Source organism: Lycium ferocissimum, chromosome 5, assembly GCF_029784015.1.
Source record: "Lycium ferocissimum isolate CSIRO_LF1 chromosome 5, AGI_CSIRO_Lferr_CH_V1, whole genome shotgun sequence".
Classification (NCBI taxonomy): domain Eukaryota; kingdom Viridiplantae; phylum Streptophyta; class Magnoliopsida; order Solanales; family Solanaceae; genus Lycium; species Lycium ferocissimum.
In genome coordinates, this window is record NC_081346.1 from 42,899,467 (window position 1) to 42,919,439 (window position 19,973).

The 19,973-nt window shown below is 35.4% G+C and overlaps 1 protein-coding gene and 1 long non-coding RNA gene across 2 annotated transcripts; one reads left to right on the forward strand and one right to left on the reverse strand.

Annotated features, from left to right (window-relative positions):
• The first annotated feature begins 6,000 nt into the window (after positions 1 to 6,000).
• LOC132056825 (large ribosomal subunit protein uL5c) lies at positions 6,001 to 12,194 on the forward strand. Its single transcript, XM_059449189.1, has 3 exons — positions 6,001 to 6,403; positions 6,833 to 7,033; positions 11,624 to 12,194. The coding sequence occupies exons 1-3, from the start codon at positions 6,155 to 6,157 to the stop codon at positions 11,966 to 11,968; spliced, it is 795 nt and encodes a 264-aa protein (XP_059305172.1). The 5' UTR covers positions 6,001 to 6,154; the 3' UTR covers positions 11,969 to 12,194.
• Positions 12,195 to 13,157: 963 nt separating this feature from the next.
• LOC132056826 (uncharacterized) lies at positions 13,158 to 15,831 on the reverse strand. Its single transcript, XR_009414962.1, has 2 exons — positions 13,944 to 15,831; positions 13,158 to 13,765 (listed from the first exon to the last, which is right to left on the reverse strand). It is a non-coding gene; the product is annotated as an uncharacterized LOC132056826 (long non-coding RNA).
• Positions 15,832 to 19,973: the final 4,142 nt, after the last annotated feature.

Below are 19,973 nucleotides of genomic sequence, written 5' to 3' on the forward strand. Positions count from 1 at the left end.
TTCTTGGAAACTAAAGGAAAGAAGAAGAGAAGGGGCGAGTGGGATTCCATCAAAAAGTAAGACTTCTGATTTTTATGAGATTATTAATGAGGTTTGGACTAGTGTAGAGCATACTACAAGATTAGCATTCACTCATGATTCACATAAGGATTCAAGAACGAGTTTTAAGGCTAGAAAAGCCCTAGTTTTCCGAATAAGGGTAGAAATCTCTATAATTGGTTAAAGTTCTAAACTTTGTTATTAATAACCATTGTAGAACGATTGTTGAGCTTGGAAGAACCCGTCTGCTAGCTTTTAGCGGCAATTGAGATGTGTCTACTTTTTCATGAAAACGTTTTGGATGTATGTCTACTTTTCAAAAATCTTCTTTTTGAAGTATGTTATCTTGTTTGAAGCGTGTAGATGGTTGTTCGTGATTTGAAATCTTTCTTTGGAATATGAACATGATTAAAACTCTTGTTTGGTGGAAGTTCTTTCGGAATTAAAGATGATTTCTTTTAGACAAGGTCATGCGTGTGTAAGGTCAAGCCCGTATCAAACCTTGTACGAACTATACTACTTTGAGAAACTCCTTTTTCCCATTATTCGACGATTGAACTCATTTTTCTAAATGTTGGACCTTAAAATTATTTTGCTATTGAATGGACTTCTTGAACTTGAAATTGAATAAGTGATACGAATAAGATTTCTTCATCGGTTATGACTTGAAATGTCTCTATTGTAAGATGATGACTTGAGAAGTGAGATTCAGCTTTAAGCCATGATTGATGATTCGGTTATTATGCCATGATTTGTGTTTTGTTTGTGTTTGGGCCTGTATGGGCAAGCTGTGCTAGTACTGTATAGACGATTGGCATTATGGATCCTAGCGATATATCCGTACGAGTATTGTTGTGTCGATCAGCAGGATGATTGACCTCCGAGTGCGGAGAGTCTGCGGCATCTATTCTGTGTTTAGTCAGAGGACGATTCATCTACGAGGCGTATCGGCGGCATCGTATTCTCGTGTCGGTCCGAGAGGACGATTGACCTACGAGGCGATAGCCGTGCGTCTATTGTTGTCTGAGTCCGGAAGGATGATTAGCCTCGTGGTTTCTAGCTCCGAAGTATTGATTGATTTATTTGCTTGTGAGTGGCTTAGAATTGAATCTCTTGGTTTCCATGAGCTGCTTGTTTTTGGTATCTTGTACTTTGTAGTAGCTTGTGGTAATCTTGAGTTCGTAAGTGACATACTTGACATGGTAAACGGTAACGTGTCAAACTTGATGTATTCTTCATTATTGGGTTCTCTGATAATTTCTCTAAGTTAATGGCTTACTCCATTTTCGGGTTTTTGAATTATTTCATTTAATATTGTTTTGCAGATTATTGTTATTTTATGATTACTTTGATTTCGTTAATTATTGCCCCTTAGACACTCACTGAGTACCCAGTACTCAGGCATACCATTGTTGTTTTTGATGGTATGTCAGGTAACGAAGAAGAGCAGGTACAGGCAGATCTCGCGGATTAGGAGTACTTGTTGATTTCCAAACTTTTGGTGAGCCCACACCTTCATTCGTGGGACACCCTCTATTTTACTTATTGCTTTTAGTTTTCGGGTTGCGTCCCGATGAGTTAGACGTTTATTCATTATCTTAGAGGCTCCATAGATAGATGTTGTTTTGTGGGTATTGGTTGAGTCGTTGTTCGACTCTCATGGGTATTTCTATGCTTTGACAATCTATTTATTACAGACTTCTGCTGATTTTATTTCTTAAATTATGAGCATGAGTTTGTTTCGTTATTTTATAATGTCCTTTAACTAGTAATGAAAGATTATTAAAAAGGGACTTGATGGTTATCGATTTATAAGGTGCTTTCAGCATTGTTCATAGCATCGGGTGCCTGTTACGTCCAGGGTGAGTTTTGGGGCGTGACAGATATGCATTGGGATTTTATATATGGCAAAAAAGTTTTAGAGAGGGCTCATGATTAGTTGATGATTGGGATTATCATTGGTTAATGATTGGAGAATTGAAAAGTGTGCAAAGAAATCATGGAATGAAAGAATTAAATACTTGTGGCTGGCAGCAGTTAAAGAGGAACGGGTCATTTGCACAATTACCCTTCAAAGGCACCGGTCTTTAATTTTTGCCCCTCAAATTGGTGGTCTTAATTATTTTCCCTTCGCCTAATACCATGAGGTTTGGGGTTTGAACTCCGACTCAGTAAAAAAAAAAATTCGCCAGGCAGAGTATTGTAGCAAAGTTAGGCCTATTCGGGCCAAAGTTAGGTCTCAGGCAGAATTTTGAATGCAAAACTCTGCCTGCTGGTAGAGTTTTGCACTCTGCCTGCTTGAGGTAGAGTTTTGCATGCAAAATCCTGCCTTGCGAATCCAAATCTCTACCTAGCGAAATTTCTTTTTTTTTTTTTACTGACTTGGGATTCGAATCCAGAACCTTGAGGTATTAGGCGAAGGGCAAAAATTAAAGACCACCAATTTGAGGGGCAAAAATTAAATACCAGTGCTTTTGAAGGGAAATCCGCACAAAAAATGAAGAGGAAAGCAGCGGAGAACAAATTTCAGTTCTAGGATCACATTACATCGCACAACCGACGTGGATATTTCAACTCTCTGAATCTAACTTAGCTTAGCCCGTTATTTTTCCCGGTCCAACTTGAATTTGGTTTTTAAAAGCCAAGGCCTTTTGTTACCCTATAAAAATATATTTTACACAGTTTTTACATAACTCTGGATAACTTGAAACCCGGAGTTCACAACTTTGAACCTAGAGAGAGCTTGGAGCCGCCGTGGAGGCCATAGTTACAAGGTTTTACATTTTCTTTTCTGAAATACTCGATTTTACGTTTTTATTCGGATGATTTGTTGTTTTTCCTCCATGTCTATGTGGAGCTAAACTCTTTAGTTCTAGGGTTTTGACACAAACATGAAAGTTAACGTTTGATTATTGTTTATATCTATTGAATTTCCATCTTTGGATTGCTTATTTATTCTTGTGCTAAATTGTTTGATTATTTGGCCAATAGTTAGACACTATCTGCGGTGCGTGAGTTGGACTTTAAAGAGGGAATTTACATACGTAATAAAAATAAATAGAGTTTGTTCGATTTAATCATTTCGTTACTGAGGATAGAAATACACCCTTTAGCCCTACTTAGTTGGATACGAAGATATAAATGTGTTCTTGTTACTTCTTGCGATCATAGAAATATAGACGTTAAGAGTAGCATCTACAGGCTTGTGAGTAGTTCGAAAGAATATCATAAAGTTTACATCAACCCGTCAACTAGTAACCCAGGAAATAAAATAGGTATAGCAATTGTAAGACTCAATTGGATTGTTAGTGGTCATAACCCTAGATCTATCTCTTCTCCGATAAAAATCTAATCTTTCTTGGTTGAAGTTCATTATTTGCTTTCTTTTATCTTTAGTTAGTTTATAAATATGACTTTGGATTTTATTTCCTGTTTAGATAATTAGCATATGTTTAATTTAGTAAATAGTTAATGATAAGTCTCTGTGGATACAATATCTGGACTTTATTCCTATATTATTTGTACGACCGCGTATACTTGCGTGTGCGTTTGGGAGCAACACCTCCCCTCGTTGAGACGAGAACAATGCCGCGAAAATAACCTCAAACGAAGCTCTAGAACTCAAGATATGCTCAAAATACTAAATGAACGCGGTCTGATTTTTAATACACAGCAATTTCCGCTTCCGCACCCAGAAGTCCGCTCCCGCGACCACACTAGATACAGCAATAGCAGTCCGCGCTAAAATGACCATAACTCCCTCATACGAAGGCGAAATGTGATGATTCTTTTTGCTATGGCTTCGTAATTCCGATACAGATCTAATGGTTTAATCAAAACACAAAACAAAGTCATTTGATCAATATAGTACCCCTTATGGCCAAAGAAACTACGTCGGAAACATCGAATACGAGCGCGACACAACCCAAATCCATCCGAAACTCATCGGTATCTCACCAAAACTTGCGGACAAATCCAAAATCATCATACGAACTTGTTGGAGCTTTCAAAACATTGACACAGGGTCATCTTGACCCGATTTTGACCGTGGTCAACTCCAATTCTTTAACTTAACTAGTTTCTCAACTAATGACCCAAATCCCACCTGAACCCTTCGGGAACCAAACCAATGCCTCCACTAAGTCATAAATCACATTCCGGATCCAATGGAACTGTCAGAATTCAATTACGGACACGTTTACCCAGAAGTCAACTTTTGGTCAAACTTCTCAAACTTATATCTTCAAAATTCCAAAACTTAGATTTTCTTCTCCGATTCTCATCTGATCACCTCGGGAGTAGCGCTACCCATCCCCACGAGTCAAAACCACTCTAACTAAGCCAAGGGAAGGGTCAACATGGGTAAAAGAGGTAAAATACCCTAAACGACCAAACGGGTCGTTACATCAGATACCAATCAAACAATCGTTCGTCCTCAAACGAAAAAGAAAGAGTACGAAAAACCGACGAGAAACCAAGGAATGACCATCATAACCTCAAGGAAACCTCCACAGGCAAGAAGTACACTGAAAGTATCACTAGTTCACCTTATCAATCAAAACTACCTTTAACTTAGCTCAAATACCCGAATTTTCCCTTCTTCCATTCCTGAAATTCCTTTCCTGATTGATCCTCTAATATACTGATTTTCCCCACTCAAATTACCTGATTCTAACTATACCCATACCACTAAATGAATTGGTTGATTCCAAGATATCGTCACAAACAACAACACCCTTTGACTGCCGTCGCAATCCATTGCCAAACTTGAACTGCTAGAGTACTCTGATTTTGCTAATCCTTCCTTCACACCTTCCAAGCTGTCATCATCACCGAGATTCCTTAGAAACACATCGACACATGCCATAAGTCTAAATCATGACTTCCTCTCGCCAGGAAAACAATCCTTCTTTTATCTGAGCAAATTTTAAGTATTCCCATCACAATCGGTCTTATCAAGAGCTTATCGCGCTATTTCCAATCTCGTTAGTTCGGTATCCCGAAGTTGGAACCACTTAGTCAAAACCCATCGTCCAATCCTTCTCAAATTTTCAAATCACCATCTATATGCATACCTACTGATTACTTTGTCGAGCCAAATTCGCAGAAGATCATCTGATCACGCTAAAGATTTACTATATACAACTTTCATACAATATTCAAGGCTTAAAAGTTTCGCTCACAATTTTATGTATGAAAACTGTACTAAAAATTTTGCTCACAAATACACATTTCATGCACAAAAAATTGTGTGAATTTTTTAAACCTTGAGCGGAAAAAATTAAACAATTAAAATTTTCTTTTAAAAAAATAATAATTTAAAAAATTGAAAAAAAGTATGAAAGATGAAGATCCGTTATATTTTGTAATTTTTTTGATATATTTTGTAATTTTTTGTTATATTTTGTAAATAACGAAAAGTATCGTTATGTTTTGCAATAAAGAGTCTTAAGTAGGTATCTATGTCATTTTCCCTTTCTTCAATGGGTTTTTCGCACAAATGCCCCTCAAATTGTAGTCTTTAATATTCTCCCTTCAACACTTTTGGTGCGACATAAACTAAATTTCTGCCAGCATAATTAGCGTTTAGCTTCGGCATATGTACCATAACATCTCTCAAGTTATCCGGATAAGGAAAAACTTTCAACATTCTACATAATCTGAAAAAAGGCATAAGTTTAGATTTCTCTCAACATAGTTAGCATTTAACTTCGGTATATGTATCATCTTACCCACAAGTTATGCCGAAAAAAGCAAAACTTTCAACACTCAACATAGTCTGAAAAATACTAGACAACTTACGCCACATAACTCAATTCCTACAAAACTTGTGCAGAACGAAGCAAAAGTTCAATTTTCGAAGATAAGAATGTCAAACAACTTATGTCGAACGAAGCATATTTGGATATTTGCATTAAATAATCCACACATATGAGAGGCAAAAATTGAAGACCAATGCGTTTGAAGGACAATCCGTGCAAAAATATGTTGTTCAATTTGAAGCCATTTCTCATCATTTAAACTCAAAAGCGTCCTCACAATTTTATCCACAAAGAACATCGTTATCCTATCTTAGCCATTTTACACACAAACTCAAGTGTCCTCACAGATTGAAATGGCGGCATCTTCTCCTTTGCTTTTGCGCTCCACTGCCTCTTCTTTCCACAGTGAATTTCCGGCCCATTCCGTTAGATTACCGGTTAAGGTCCGGCCCAATAAATTGACTGTGAAAGCCTCATCATCATCAGGGATAGTATTGGTTGATAAAAGTGATGCTGATAAGGTTAATCGCCTCAAAACAAATTACATCGAAAAGATTGTCCCAATTTTGAAGGATGAATTCAACTACACCAATATTCTCCAGGTATACATTACTTTACCTTCAAATTTTTCCACTTCTTTCTGCACATTTGCTCCAAGAGCTATGATTGTATTCTAGAGTTGAAATACTGAGAAATTGTTTGTTCTATTACAGCAAAAATTAGGAGCATTGACCTATTACTTCAAAATCCACCATTCTTTAGTACTCCCTCCGTCACAAAAATAAGTGTCGCTTTAGCTTATTTCACGCTCATTAAGAAAAACAATAAATACTTTTACTGAGTTACCCCTAGTTAACAAGAAGTTTTTCTTTAATAAAAGGGTATAGTTGGAAACAAGTAGAGTACTATTTTTTGTCTTGAATTTCTAAAGCTACACTTAGTTTGGGACAAATTTTGTTTGCTAAGTGACACTTATTTTGGGACAGATGGAGTATTATTTTGATATGACATGTGGACTATCTGTCTTTTAGGTTCCGAAGGTTGAAAAGATTGTGGTAAATTGTGGTATTGGAGATGCTGCACAAAATTCCAAGGGTTTGGATGCAGCAATGAATGATTTGGCACTAATTACAGGGCAAAGGCCTGTGAAGACGAGGGCTAAGAATGCAATTGCTACTTTCAAAATTAGGGAAGGTCAACCGCTTGGAATTGCTGTTACACTTCGTGGAAATGTATGTGACCTTCTTTTTGTTTTTTGAAATTCCTTATCTTAACTAAAAATTTCACTTGCAGTTCCATTTGTTCCATTGCTATATGTGATTTGTAGCTAGATAATTCTAGTGGATGAATAATAGGGAATTTGGGAGCAAGACTGACCTTTTTAGGGTAAAGCCTTCTAAAAATGATAAAGGGAAAGCAAGAAATGAGTAGTGAACTTTCTTGAACACTATTTCTTGTGTTAATACTAATTTAATCCTTAACATTTGATCAATATTAGTTCTATCCTAAAATATGATCTGTCTCAGAGTACGCCTGAGCTCATTGTCAGTTCCAGGCTAAACCTGGTTATCATGTGCTAACAATAGTGCATAACGTGGAAAGGTACCGGACAACCGAAGAGAAAAACTAATGAAAAAAAGATGTTCTCTGCAAACTTTTTCGTGCTCTGCCCCACTATCAGCCCTTTTGACCTCCATCTCCAGGCACTTGTCTCTCCCTTTCTTGTTCTTTCTTCCTCCATGTTTAGAAATAGACAACAACTCATGAGGTGAGGATTGCCTAGAACCATACAAGACAACAACTTATTACCCCAATCAATATGGGACTAACAACCCCCTCCTTTCGCACGTTCAAGGCTGGACATCTGGCACGTGAACAACATAACATGGGGTCCAACATTCGTAAATCAAGAGCAGGGATGGGTTTGGTCTGATACCATGAAAGGTAAATGGACCTTTGACCTAACTCAAACTCATTAGCTAGCTCATGAGCTAAGGATTGCGTAAGACCATATAAAGTGATAAAAAATCATTATCTCAACCAATGTGAGACACTAGCTCCACAAATTGAAATGAAAGCAGCAAAAATTCCGCTTTTCACCCCCAAGCAAATTTCTTTCAAGATGTTATATGTGCTCCAATGCTGAACTGAAAATTGATGAAACATTTATTGTGTTGAAGCTTTTGGATCTGCATTCTTTTCTCCATAGGCATGTAGGGGCTGGCCTATTAAATAGGATTTGTTCAATTGTGCTTCCTAAAGCACGGAAGTTGACCCCTCTGGAAGAATTTTATCGGTTAACAACTTTGCTGCAGAAAATATATTGAAAGAAATTGAGAACTTACCAGTTCTATCTCTTCATTTTATCCTTCTTAGCCGATCATCCGCCTTCTTCGTTTACCAACCCTCATCCTGGCCACCCACTTCCATACCACACATGCAATTGGACATGATGCAGCAGGCCATTAATATCGAGGCTAGCAAGTAAGGCTATTTTAATAGGAACGACTATATAAATATTGTTATAATAGAGGGCTTTGTTGCAGAGCCATAGATGGAGGAGTAAGAGAATAAAATGAGGGGAAAGTTAAATGGAAGAGGGTCTTGCTTAAAATAAACTGCTGTTAGCAAGGCAGAGGTTCACATAAGAAGGGAAATGGTTGGCAAAACAGTCAGAGAAGTAATAGCGGAAATGAAATATCAAATGTCAATCAAATCTCTTATTCAAAGGCTGCCGAGACCTATATGGTTACATGATACATATGGGAAATAGCTTGGGGGTATAGCAACAAACTGACTAGTTGAGACCTGGAGTGAGCTAAATTGACCTGGAAATCAAGCTACTCTTGCTGCCAGTCAAACATGGTGGCCAAGTTTTGGGTGTCTGTCAAAATTTCTTGCTGTCCAAGTTTCTATTTCATGAGCTGCTAGGTACAACAAAATGCCACTGTACTACAAACCCGATCCATAAAAGAGCTTAAAACTGAAAATAATAAAATTAATGACCACTAAAAAGAAGGTAATGAAACTACTTTTGGGAAATAAAATAATCTTAAGAAAGTTTTCTATTGCACTTGTCAACTCTTGTTGGAATAGGATTTACATCAGGACATGGGGAGAGAGGGTGCTAAGTGTTTTTTTTTTTTTTTTTGGGGGGGGGGGGGGGGGTGTGGGTGGGGAGGTTGTCTAAAAAGACCTACAAAACCTTAAAATCCATGCAGACCAAGCGACAAATAGAGAATAAAAAAATCTATATAAGCGACACCCAGTAGTTGTGATTAAGTTTTTATCAAGTTAGTATGCTTTCTTTAGTTCTTTTTTTTTTTTCAAGAAGTCTTTTACTTGTGTCAGACTCTTATGTGCCAGTGGTAAGTAGAACTTCTATTACTTTTTTATTTTTATTCTTAATTTTTTTTGTATGATAATGGACTGCGAATCTGCGATGAACTTAAATTGAGTGACACGAATAGTGAGGATTCATATAATTAACCCCAACTTGTTTGGGATTGAGGCATAATTGTAGTTCTTGTTGTTTTCATGTTTTCTGCGGGTAAGGGTAGTGATGGAATCTGGGATGGCAAAGGGATGTTGGCAATAGTGGCAATAGAGATTGATAAGTGTTGGAACTGGATTGGGGTTGATGGCTTCTCCCTTTTCTTTTTTTCCTATCTTACTGCTCGTTTGAACATGTCAGCAACAGATATGACCAGTGATCTAGCCTGCAGTGGGCTTGAGGACCAGTTTTAGACAGACCTAATGTCACACAGCTAGTCAAAATTTTAAGCTTCAAGACAATGACCATAAATGAAATTTAATGAGGATTTACTCAAGTTACCCACTGAGAAAGAGAAGCTTAGGAGCACTTCATATAGGTATGAGTTGGGAATAGACTGATGTAGTTATTGAAGAGTAATTATGTCCCAATAGAGATCGACTGTATAATATTTGAGAAATAATTGTTCATATTCTTAATATGAAAAAATAGTTGAAATACTTTCAAATTTGAAAATAATGTACAATACTTGTTGCCAACATTCAAATTTGGAGCTTATGAAAATTTGTTTTTTGGACCTAATGTTCAAGGATCTTCCGTTTAGATGTACTAAAAAATAATGTTGACTGGTAACAGTTTGCCAAATATTCCTGGAATACTTTATTCACAAATTTGGACGGAATGTTCCTGTGGTATTTGTTGAAGAATCAGGAGTTTGAGTTTTTTAGTGCTTAAAATAGACCCACAAGGGTGGCTGAGTTGGTTCGGCGAGTGGTTTCCCACATGGAAGACCTGGGATCAATTCCCTCACCAATAACCTTCTCAGTCTGAGCTCGTCGCACGGGACTTGCCTAGTGCAGTTTACATCTCCTGTGTGGTTTGCGGGCTATTGCATTAGGAGCGGGGTTTACTTAAAGATGGAGAAAATCTCATTAAGCACCGCTGAATTGCTAAGAAGTTGACCAAATATTGCTAAATCCGTGAAATCGAGGTAAGATTTTAAGGTGATTGCGGTGCTTAAATGCCAACAATTCCTGATCTTTAAGCTCGCTGTTCCAAGAGAATGAAATGATAGATAAAGACGTTAGATATAGAATCAAAATCAGATGGTTGAAATGGACAAATGCTACGAGGTGTTATGTGATAAAAAGATTCATACCAAAGTTATAAGTAAGTTTTATAGAATAATTATAAGATCAACAATGTTGTATGAGTGAACTTTGGGCCGATAAAGTCCCTACACATTCACAAAATGACTGTCACAGAGATGCGGATGCTACGATGGGTGTGATATTACAAAACTAGACAAGATTAGAAATTATAACATTCCTGAATAGATACAAGTCACACATCAAGGTTAAAATGAGACTAGGTCAGTTGAGATGGTATGATCATGTCCTGCGCCAATCGCAAGCTGTCCGTAGATGTGAAACCATAGTGAGCGAATGTGTTAAAAAGGGACAGGTAGACCAAAAATTACTTGAAAGGAAGTTGTCTTGCAGAACCTATAATTTCTTGGGATCGATGCAGATTTAGCGGAAGATAGGGCACAACGAAAGAAAAAGATCTATATAGGAGATACCTATTAATAGAGAAAATGCTTTAGTTCATGTTAACACTTTTACATTACGTCCTATGCTTTTCTTGGAGTTGTTTCACCTTTTAGAGATTTATATGTCAGTAGCAAATATAATATAGGACTTTTAATACTTTCATTTTTCTTTGATTTTTTGTCTTTATTTTATATAATTTTGGCTTGAGATGAGAGTATAAATATAACATGGTTAGTGAGGATTGATATAGTTGACCCCAACTTGTTTCGGACACCAGTGTTGTTGCAATTTTCGTTTTTTTTTTGGGTGTGGTGGTGGTGGTGGTTGTGGTGGGGGGGGGGGGGGGGGGGGGGGGGGCAACAACTCCAAAGCCTCACCCAAATACCACCATCTTGATATCTTGATCCAGAACAAACTTATTTTGTTGAGGGGACTTAGCGAAACTTGAATTACTATGATCATAGCCGAAGAGAATTGAGATGATTTGGACTTGGACCAGTGGCGGAGCCAGGATTTCCGCCGAGGGGGTTCAAAATATAAAAAAGTAAACATACGAAGAAACCTAAGGGGATTCAACATCTACTATATATACATAAAATATAATTTTAACCTTGTAAATACAGTATTTTTTTCCGCCGACGGGGTTCAGATGAACACCCTCGGCATAGTGTGGCTCCGCCACTGACTTGGACAATCCATTTGCTTCACTCCTAGGTCTACCAGTATATTTTATTTGCTTTATATGCTTCAAACTCACGTCTGTTTCCTCATGATAGGTGATGTATTCATTTCTTGACCGGCTAATTAATCTGGGGCTTCCTCGAACGAGGGACTTCCAAGGCGTAAATCCCAATAGCTTTGATGGTCATGGAAATTATAGCATTGGCTTTCGTGAACAGAGTGTCTTCCCAGAGCTAAGTTATGATGCTCTTGGTAAGCCAAGAGGAATGGATGTTTGCATAACAACAACGGCAGAGACAGATAAAGAGGCACACAGATTGTTGGCCCTCATGGGTATGCCATTTAGAGAAGGTGCTGTTGGACAGGCAAATGTTATGCGAAAGAAAAAGCTTAGAGCTCACCATTTTGACTCAAAGGCGAAGCAAAGGTCTAGGAGATGAGGTTGATCCATTCTCTAGGGATAATGAGTTGATTCCTTGTATTTTTGCTGTTCCATAATTTTTCGGTTGTTTGTAGCATACAATTCGAATGGAAAATCTATCATTGCAATTTGCTGTCTCGTTGGTGAGATCTTGAAGATACATTATTTATGTTTTCCTCTGCATATTGCCACATTGTTTTTGTGATTTCAATCCTGCAATACACTGGTAGAGGACTCCAATCTCATTACTTCATGTAATTTCTTTTTTCTTGTCAACTTTGAAAGAGGTGCAGTAATATTTTAAAAAAAGAAACTCCTAAACTAATTATAAGTTTATTATTTAGCCTATGTGGTGTTTATGTTATCCCCTTAAATTCTACTCCCTCCGGTTCATAATAAGTGTCCATTTACACTTACACTACTTTTGGGTAAACAATCAATTCCATTAACCAAAATTGTAACGTTAAAAAGCAAGTGATGATCATCTACAACCTTACTATTACGTCACACTACTTTCCTAGCAAGAATCAAGTAGTGTGAACACTCTTTTTAGAATTCAGCTTTCAATAAAAGATACATCACACTTTTTTTATTTTAGCACTAAGTTGCTAGTGTGAACACTTGAAGAATTCAACTTCCCAATATATTTCCAATATACTTTTTCTTTTATTTTTTTGATCCCTTGATAAACAAAAACATGACTACAACTTCGATCTTAAGGAGTTTCACAAATAACAACTATATCTGAAATCCAACAACTTCCATTCACAAAATACAGAGATGAAGAACAAAGAGCCAAGAACAAATGAAGAAACACTCAGAGTAGTTCACGTCACTGTTCACTATGCAGATTTTGAGTTTTCTATTTTTTTTATTTTTTTTTTGTTCATGAAGATCAAATCCTTATAACCCAATCTATGCTCTGATACCAAATGATGCGGAAACCAATAAAAGAACCATATACAACCCAAGATCAGATTTATGATTAAAAAGAAAAAGGAAAAAAAGACGGAGTTGAATAAACGAGCTGATGTTATAGCAAGAAAAATGAAACAACAAGAATAAACAAAGAGATAAGGAGCTTATACCCAAAGAATTAGAACTAACCAACAACTAAGTTCATATCTAACCAAGACCACAAGTTGAGTACAAGTTAAGACTACAAGCTATCAAGAAAGGGATTTGATTACTACAAAGGAAATGCTCACCTTGCAGCAACCAATAATTGATCACAAAAGAACATAGGGATCTATCCCAAAACCTCTCACAAAGAGTCTTCAAAGATTAATATAAACTAGCATTTACAACCTCCAAAATGAGCTATATAAAGCTAGGAAAATACAAGGTTCAGATGGACTTTTGCCCATTAGCTAAATAAGCTGAAAATAACTAATAAGTAGCTGGTCTTTTCAGCATGCCCCAAAGGCCCAAAAATAGCCTCTCAATCTTGGGAATATCAATGTCATGTGGTCTATCTTCAGGTCCTTCTGCAGATATGCTTTGTGGGCTTCTATTCCTTGTCCCACGAGCTTATTTCCAAACCTTGTATTTCTTCTTGAAACTTTCTAGCTTGAGCTCGTGTTGTTGGACCACTTGGTATTTGTAGTTTTTGAGGAGAGTTTTGGTCAGCCTTGCTCACATCAGTATAACTTCTTGATGCCGAATACTCCAACCTACTAAAAACAAGTCAGCCAGCAACCACATCTCCCCGAATGCAAGCTCAGTAATGAAGCTTCTTTGCATCTCGTCCCTCCAGGATCTCTTAAAGAGTTGACTTTTCAGGGTGGACTTTTAGTATGCTTCTGTGTGAGATAAGCTAAAAACGGATAAAATTAAAGCGGATAAAATTGCAGAATGTTTAAAGTCATATTATCAGCAAAATCGCCTTTACGCTTATGATTGTCATAATGAAGAACACAGAAAATCAACAAAAAACACTAATCCAAGTTGGCTAAACCAACAATAGTTTATTATAAATCGAAGATGCAGATTACCAGAAAGGTAAATCCGCAGAACCGATCCTCAAAAAGTCCGTGCACAAAAAGATTTATCGCTTATCTGATAAAAGAATAACCAAAAAATAGCTCTAATTAGTAATGCCCAAGCCAATGTACGTAGAAAGCACACCCAATTCCAAGAATTTTTCAAAAGCTTGAAGGGTTCAACAATGGTAACTTCAACAATAACAGTTGAGAGAGAATGAATGAAAATCGAGGAAGAAAACCGTGAACGAAGAAGGAACAAGAGAAGCAAAGACTTCATACAAGAGATCCACCAATAGATTTGAGAGATTTTCAGAGCATTTCGATCTAGAAAATGGAAGAAAAATAGTGCGAAAATGACGTTAAGAGAAGGGCAAATCATTTTGATATTTCTATTTGAATTTATTTTATTATTTACTATTACTTTGTTATTGTAGTTTCTGAAAACCTTGAAGCTGATTTCTGACGTCATATAAATACTTTTAAATAAACTAGTCTCTGTAGACGTGCGTTACTACGTCAGCTTTAGAAATTTTTATTTATTAGAAAATGTGTGCAAAAGATAGTAAAAAAAAATTGCATTAATATTAAGAAAATATTTATAGTTGAGCTAGGAAATAGAAATCAAGGTAGTACAAATCTAAAAATAGAAATCAAGGTAGTACAAATCTAACTTCATAAACTTCAATTTGCTCTCGGGATAGTTCTTTGAAATACTTGATATTGGTTTGGTTACATTTTCTTAAATTAACTCCAACCTTACGTTTCTACATCATTCACTTTATTTGGTATAAGATAAAGAATGAGATTAAAATACCCAATAAGAAGATGGCTGAAAAAGTAATACTAACAAATGAACAATAATGCCAAAAATTAAATTAAAAGTAGTTGCATTCATATGTTACTTGATCTCAATTATTGTATTGAAGTTTTTATTCAAACAAAATGTTGTCATGTAAAAAATTTAAAGGAAACATATAATAAAAAACAAAAAACGACAGTAGTAAGAACTGCTAGGGAAAAAGTTTTTCTTAGTTTTATTTTGCTAGAACTTGCTAATTTCTTAAAATTCAAAGATAATGAGTAAGTAGAGTCCTTATTTCCTACTAACTCAAATTTATAAACGAAAAGAAAAGGAAGTAACGTTGGTTTTAGGATTTTGGGTTTTCAGTTTGATTCGAAGTCCTAGATATTAGGAAATAATTAATATTACAATTTTATCCAATATGAAATGAACTTTTTAGAGAAGATTTTAACTAATAAGGGTACAAAAGTCGTTCAATATTTAAAGGATATTTTGGTCAATCAACATTTATATTCATGCTTTCATAATAACTAGTCTCTATTAACGTGCAGTTGCACGTTATTCCCAAACTATCTCAATCATAATAAAAATATTAAATAAATATTATTTATAATTATATACATTTATTTTATGAGTTACAAAAATATTTAACTTTAAATTTTCCATTTTACTCTTAATAAAATGATTATCAACGAATGAAAGAAGGTACATCCATAGATTAAAAGAAAAAATAGAAAAGAAGTAGACATGATTTTTAGTTTAATTATTTAATAGTTGGAATTCAATGGATAAATTTATTTAGAAAATATTCAAGAGATAGATGGATTAGTATGATGAGATAGTATTTTCCAGGTTCGAGACTTGGAATAGATGTAGATAACGTTATATGTAGTCCATTGGTGTATTGTAAATCTAACTTGATAAGTGAATTCCAACAAAAAAACACATACTAACTTAAATAAAGTTTGGCACAGTATCAACGAACAACGGATATCCAAGCAATAGACAAAAGTTCAGAAACCAACTGAAATATAAATTTTGGAATAGAAACTTTCATAATTTTAATGTGAACAGAGATAAGCAGTAGTAGTTACACATAAAGTTTGGCATAATCACTTTCATAAATTCAGGGTCAAAGTCATAGATGGACCCCTGAACTTATCCTGATTTTCCATCTTACCCCTCTAACCGAAATATGACTATCCGAACTCCCGAACATAAGATAAAATGTGTCATTTGAACCCCTCGTGTCACCAAGCACACGCTTGAAGCTCACTTGTCAGACATGGAAAAATAGACCGTTGACATGGAGCCATGTCATGTTACCTCGTTTTTTTTTTTTTTTTTTTTTTAAATGCCACGTCAACAAAAACAATTAATTTTAACAAAAACTCAATTTTAAAATCTATTTAAATAATTAAAAAAAAATTGAAAAACCCAACCCATCCTCTCCGATATCCCACCTCGCTGCGGCCACTGCCGCCGCTGCCTCCTCCTCCGCCGCCGCAGCTTTCTTTTTTTTAAGTTTTTAATCATTAAAAATTAATTTTAACAAAAACTTTATTTTAAAATCTATTTAAATAATTTAAAAAAATTGAAAAACCCAACCCATCTTCTCCGATATCCCGCCACTGCCGCCGCTGCCTCCTCCGCCACCGCCGCCACCGCTTTCTTTTTTAAAACTTTTAATCATTAAAAATTAATTTTAACAAAAACTCTATTTTAAAATCTATTTAAACAATTAAAAAAATTGAAAAACCCAACCCATCCTCTCCGATAGCCCACTTCACCGCCGCCACTGCCGCCTCTGCCGCCGCCTCCTCCGCCGCCACCGCCGCTTTCTTTTTTTAAATTTTTAATCATTAAAAATTAATTTTAACAAAAACTCTATTTTTAAAATCTATTTAAATAATTAAAAAAAAATTGAAAACCCAACCCATCCTCTCCGATAGCCCACTTCACCGCCGCCACGGCCCCCGCCGCCGCCGCTTCAAAATCTATTTAAATAGCATTTTTGTTAAAATTAATTTTTAATGATTAAAAAATTTTAAAAAGAAAGCGGCGACGGCGGCGGAGGAGGCGGCAGTGGCGGTGGTGAAGTGGGCTATCGGAGAGGATGGGTTGGGTTTTTCAATTTTTTTTAATTATTTAAATAGATTTTAAAATAGAGTTTTTGTTAAAATTAATTTTTAATGATTAAAAATTCAAAAAAAAGAAAAAATTGGTCTCTCACGCTGCGTTTAAAAAGTTGAGCTTCACGCGTGTGCCAGCTGGCACGACGGGGTTCAAATGATACAGTTTATCTTATGTTCGGGGGTTCAGATGGTCAACGTTTCAACAAAAAGTTAGATTTAAAAACACGATACAAGTCAGTGCGGTCCATCTATGACTTTGGCCTAAATTCAGTGGACACCAAAAGTAAGTCTTATAAAATTAGTCACAATAAATTAAATAATATTAACACATATAATTTATCTTCACATCATCATAAGTCATAACAGATAAAAACATATAGAATTGTGCAACATGTGCGGTCAGCCAGCCAGCATCTATGACAAGGAAGAGAAGGTAGAAGATAGAAATTTAATCAAAGTTGTATCGACGCCTGATTGTCATTTCAATGAAGATATAATATCTAGGGTATTAGCCGAGCTATTTATTTTCAAGGGAGAGAATGTATCAGTAGTCAATTAGAGTTGTGGTTAATGACTGATTGTAATTTCAACGGAGAGAAAATAGGAGCGGATAATAAAATTAAAGTTGTATTTAATGATCTTTTATTTATTAAAAAAAAGTTTCCACTTAGCCTTTTTTTCTTGGGTTAAAAAAAGTGTCCACTTATTAAATCCAGAAACAATTAATCTTATCTTTCCAGATTTGCCCCTATTAAGTGTTATGTGATCAAATCACAATGTCTATTTAATTAGGGGTAGTTTAGTCAATTTAGATTTTTTTTTCTTGGAGTGAGTAGTTTCTTAAGGGGTGTGCAAATGGCTAAGTGGACTCTTTTCTTTATCCGGAGGGAGTATAAAGTACTTTTACCGTTTCAGAATGTTTATAGGATAATTGATTTCTTAAGGGTATAAAAGTCGAAAGGAAGCAAGAGAGTACGTTGGTATATATAGGATTTCAATTGAATTTGAAGTCCGAGAGTAATAAGATTAGGCCTTATTACATGAGTTAAGTTGTAGTAGGAATAGGATTACTAAAGAATATTCCTAACTTCTAGTAATAATAGGATTAAGTTTTTTATTTACCAAAATAGACAATAGAAATATGATAGAATTAGACTAAAAGGGTATAAAAGCCGTCCGATATTTGACGGATATTTTGGTCAACCAATATTTATATTCATGCTTTTAAAATAACTAGTCTTTCGGCATGTGTGTTGCACGTATATATATCAGGTCATGTAATACACATTTGTATAAAATAAAATCAATATTCTTAAAATAAAGTTGAGTAAATAATTATACATGAATGAATAAAGTACAAGTTTATGTAAATGATCAATGTGGATTGTTGTATTCTGACTTATTTGTCGAGATCAAGATGATTGGATATCGTTTGAACCTAGAAAGATGAAGTATCAAAGTTTAATCAGATATATGTGATTTTTTATTTGTTTTGATTTTGTGATGTAGAAACATGTAATTAAGCGTATGTCACCTAATACTTTCTTATAGACGATATTCCTTGTGTATATTCCTTTCATCCGTTCGTTTAATCACAAGGTGTGTCTTCTTGTCGATATTGATATCCCTTAATTTTAAAAATGCAACGTAAAGATGAGCATTATTAGAGAAACAAAACACAATGAAAAAGGAAAAAAGGGTACCAATATCTTTGGCTTTTAGAACTTCTCCATCTGGTTTAAAACATGCCAATTTTCCTTTTGGGTATAATCTTGTTGTGAAATCGTTGAGCAATATGTAGGATCTACAAGACTAAAACTCTAACACAAGATTCAATGCGTAATGTCAACTAATACAACAACATTTATACTTTGTTTGATTGAAGGCAACTGACATTTCACTCCTCTCAATCCCATCCCAAAAAAACTGAAAATTGCGTTTGAATGAATGTGAAAGAATATGAATGAATGTGAAAGAATATCCTTCATTTTCAAGCTTGGGAAAGTGAAATTTAGGGGAGAAAGAACTGTTTCTTTAGTAATAGTTCCTTTCTGCTATTATGGTCACCGTCCCACGTTTATGATCACAGTTTTATTAAATGATAAGAGTATAATCTCATATCAAGGTATATGTTTGAGTTATACATATAATAGAAATTAAAGGTTGCAAGTTCAGGAAAATGATAAAAATGGTCCTCCTTATTGTTAAAAGAATAACATACATAGTGACATAATACTTGAATTCAAAATAGTCAACGATTAAATTATGATATTAAAAACTATTTATACCTAAAAAGAAAAAATGCCTTCTGATGTGAATTTTTTCTTAAACAGTGAGTATTAATCTATCGACTTAGCATCCTAACCAGTTAGTGAGTCGCCATAAATGACCAAGTGTTGAACCTAGTGATATATACCATAACATAACAACCCTACTCCAAACTAATAATTCATGGTCCATCAAAGTGACTGCTCTACTGAGTTATGTATGGAAGAAAAATTAAATTACGCAAGAAGTATCAGGCTGAGCACTAATTAATATAAATACAGGCATACAATTGTTGGCACAATATTTTTGTAACGGTAATTGAGATAATGTTATACATGTTCGAGAATTAAATTCAAGCAGCAGAAAGAGTATTAGGAAAATTACTTGTTTGAAACACCAAAAAGACCGACACGCTAAGCCCACTTTCTTAACTGGAATTTAGCCAAATGCTGGCGCTCCAAAAAGTAGCAAGAACTATAGTGACTTGTGCTGACGGGGTGGAACTTAATTCTCTGAAAGAGCACATCCGTTCTGGAAGCGTGGGTTGGAACTGTTTGTGCTTGGCTTTTTAATCAGTAGGCTAATCAGGTTTTTAAAAAGGACATTTACGTAATTTAACTTTTAGGTTGAGGAGTTTGTTAGATAGATAGATAGATATAGATATATATAGATAGATAGATGTAGATTACTACTAATCCTAAAAGGGGTAGCTTAATATAAATGGAAAAGGGTCAAATATACCCCTGTACTATCGAAAAATGGTCAAATATACCCCTCGTTATACTTTGTGTCCAAATATACCTCTCCACCGTTTAAGTTGACAAAGGTTAATAT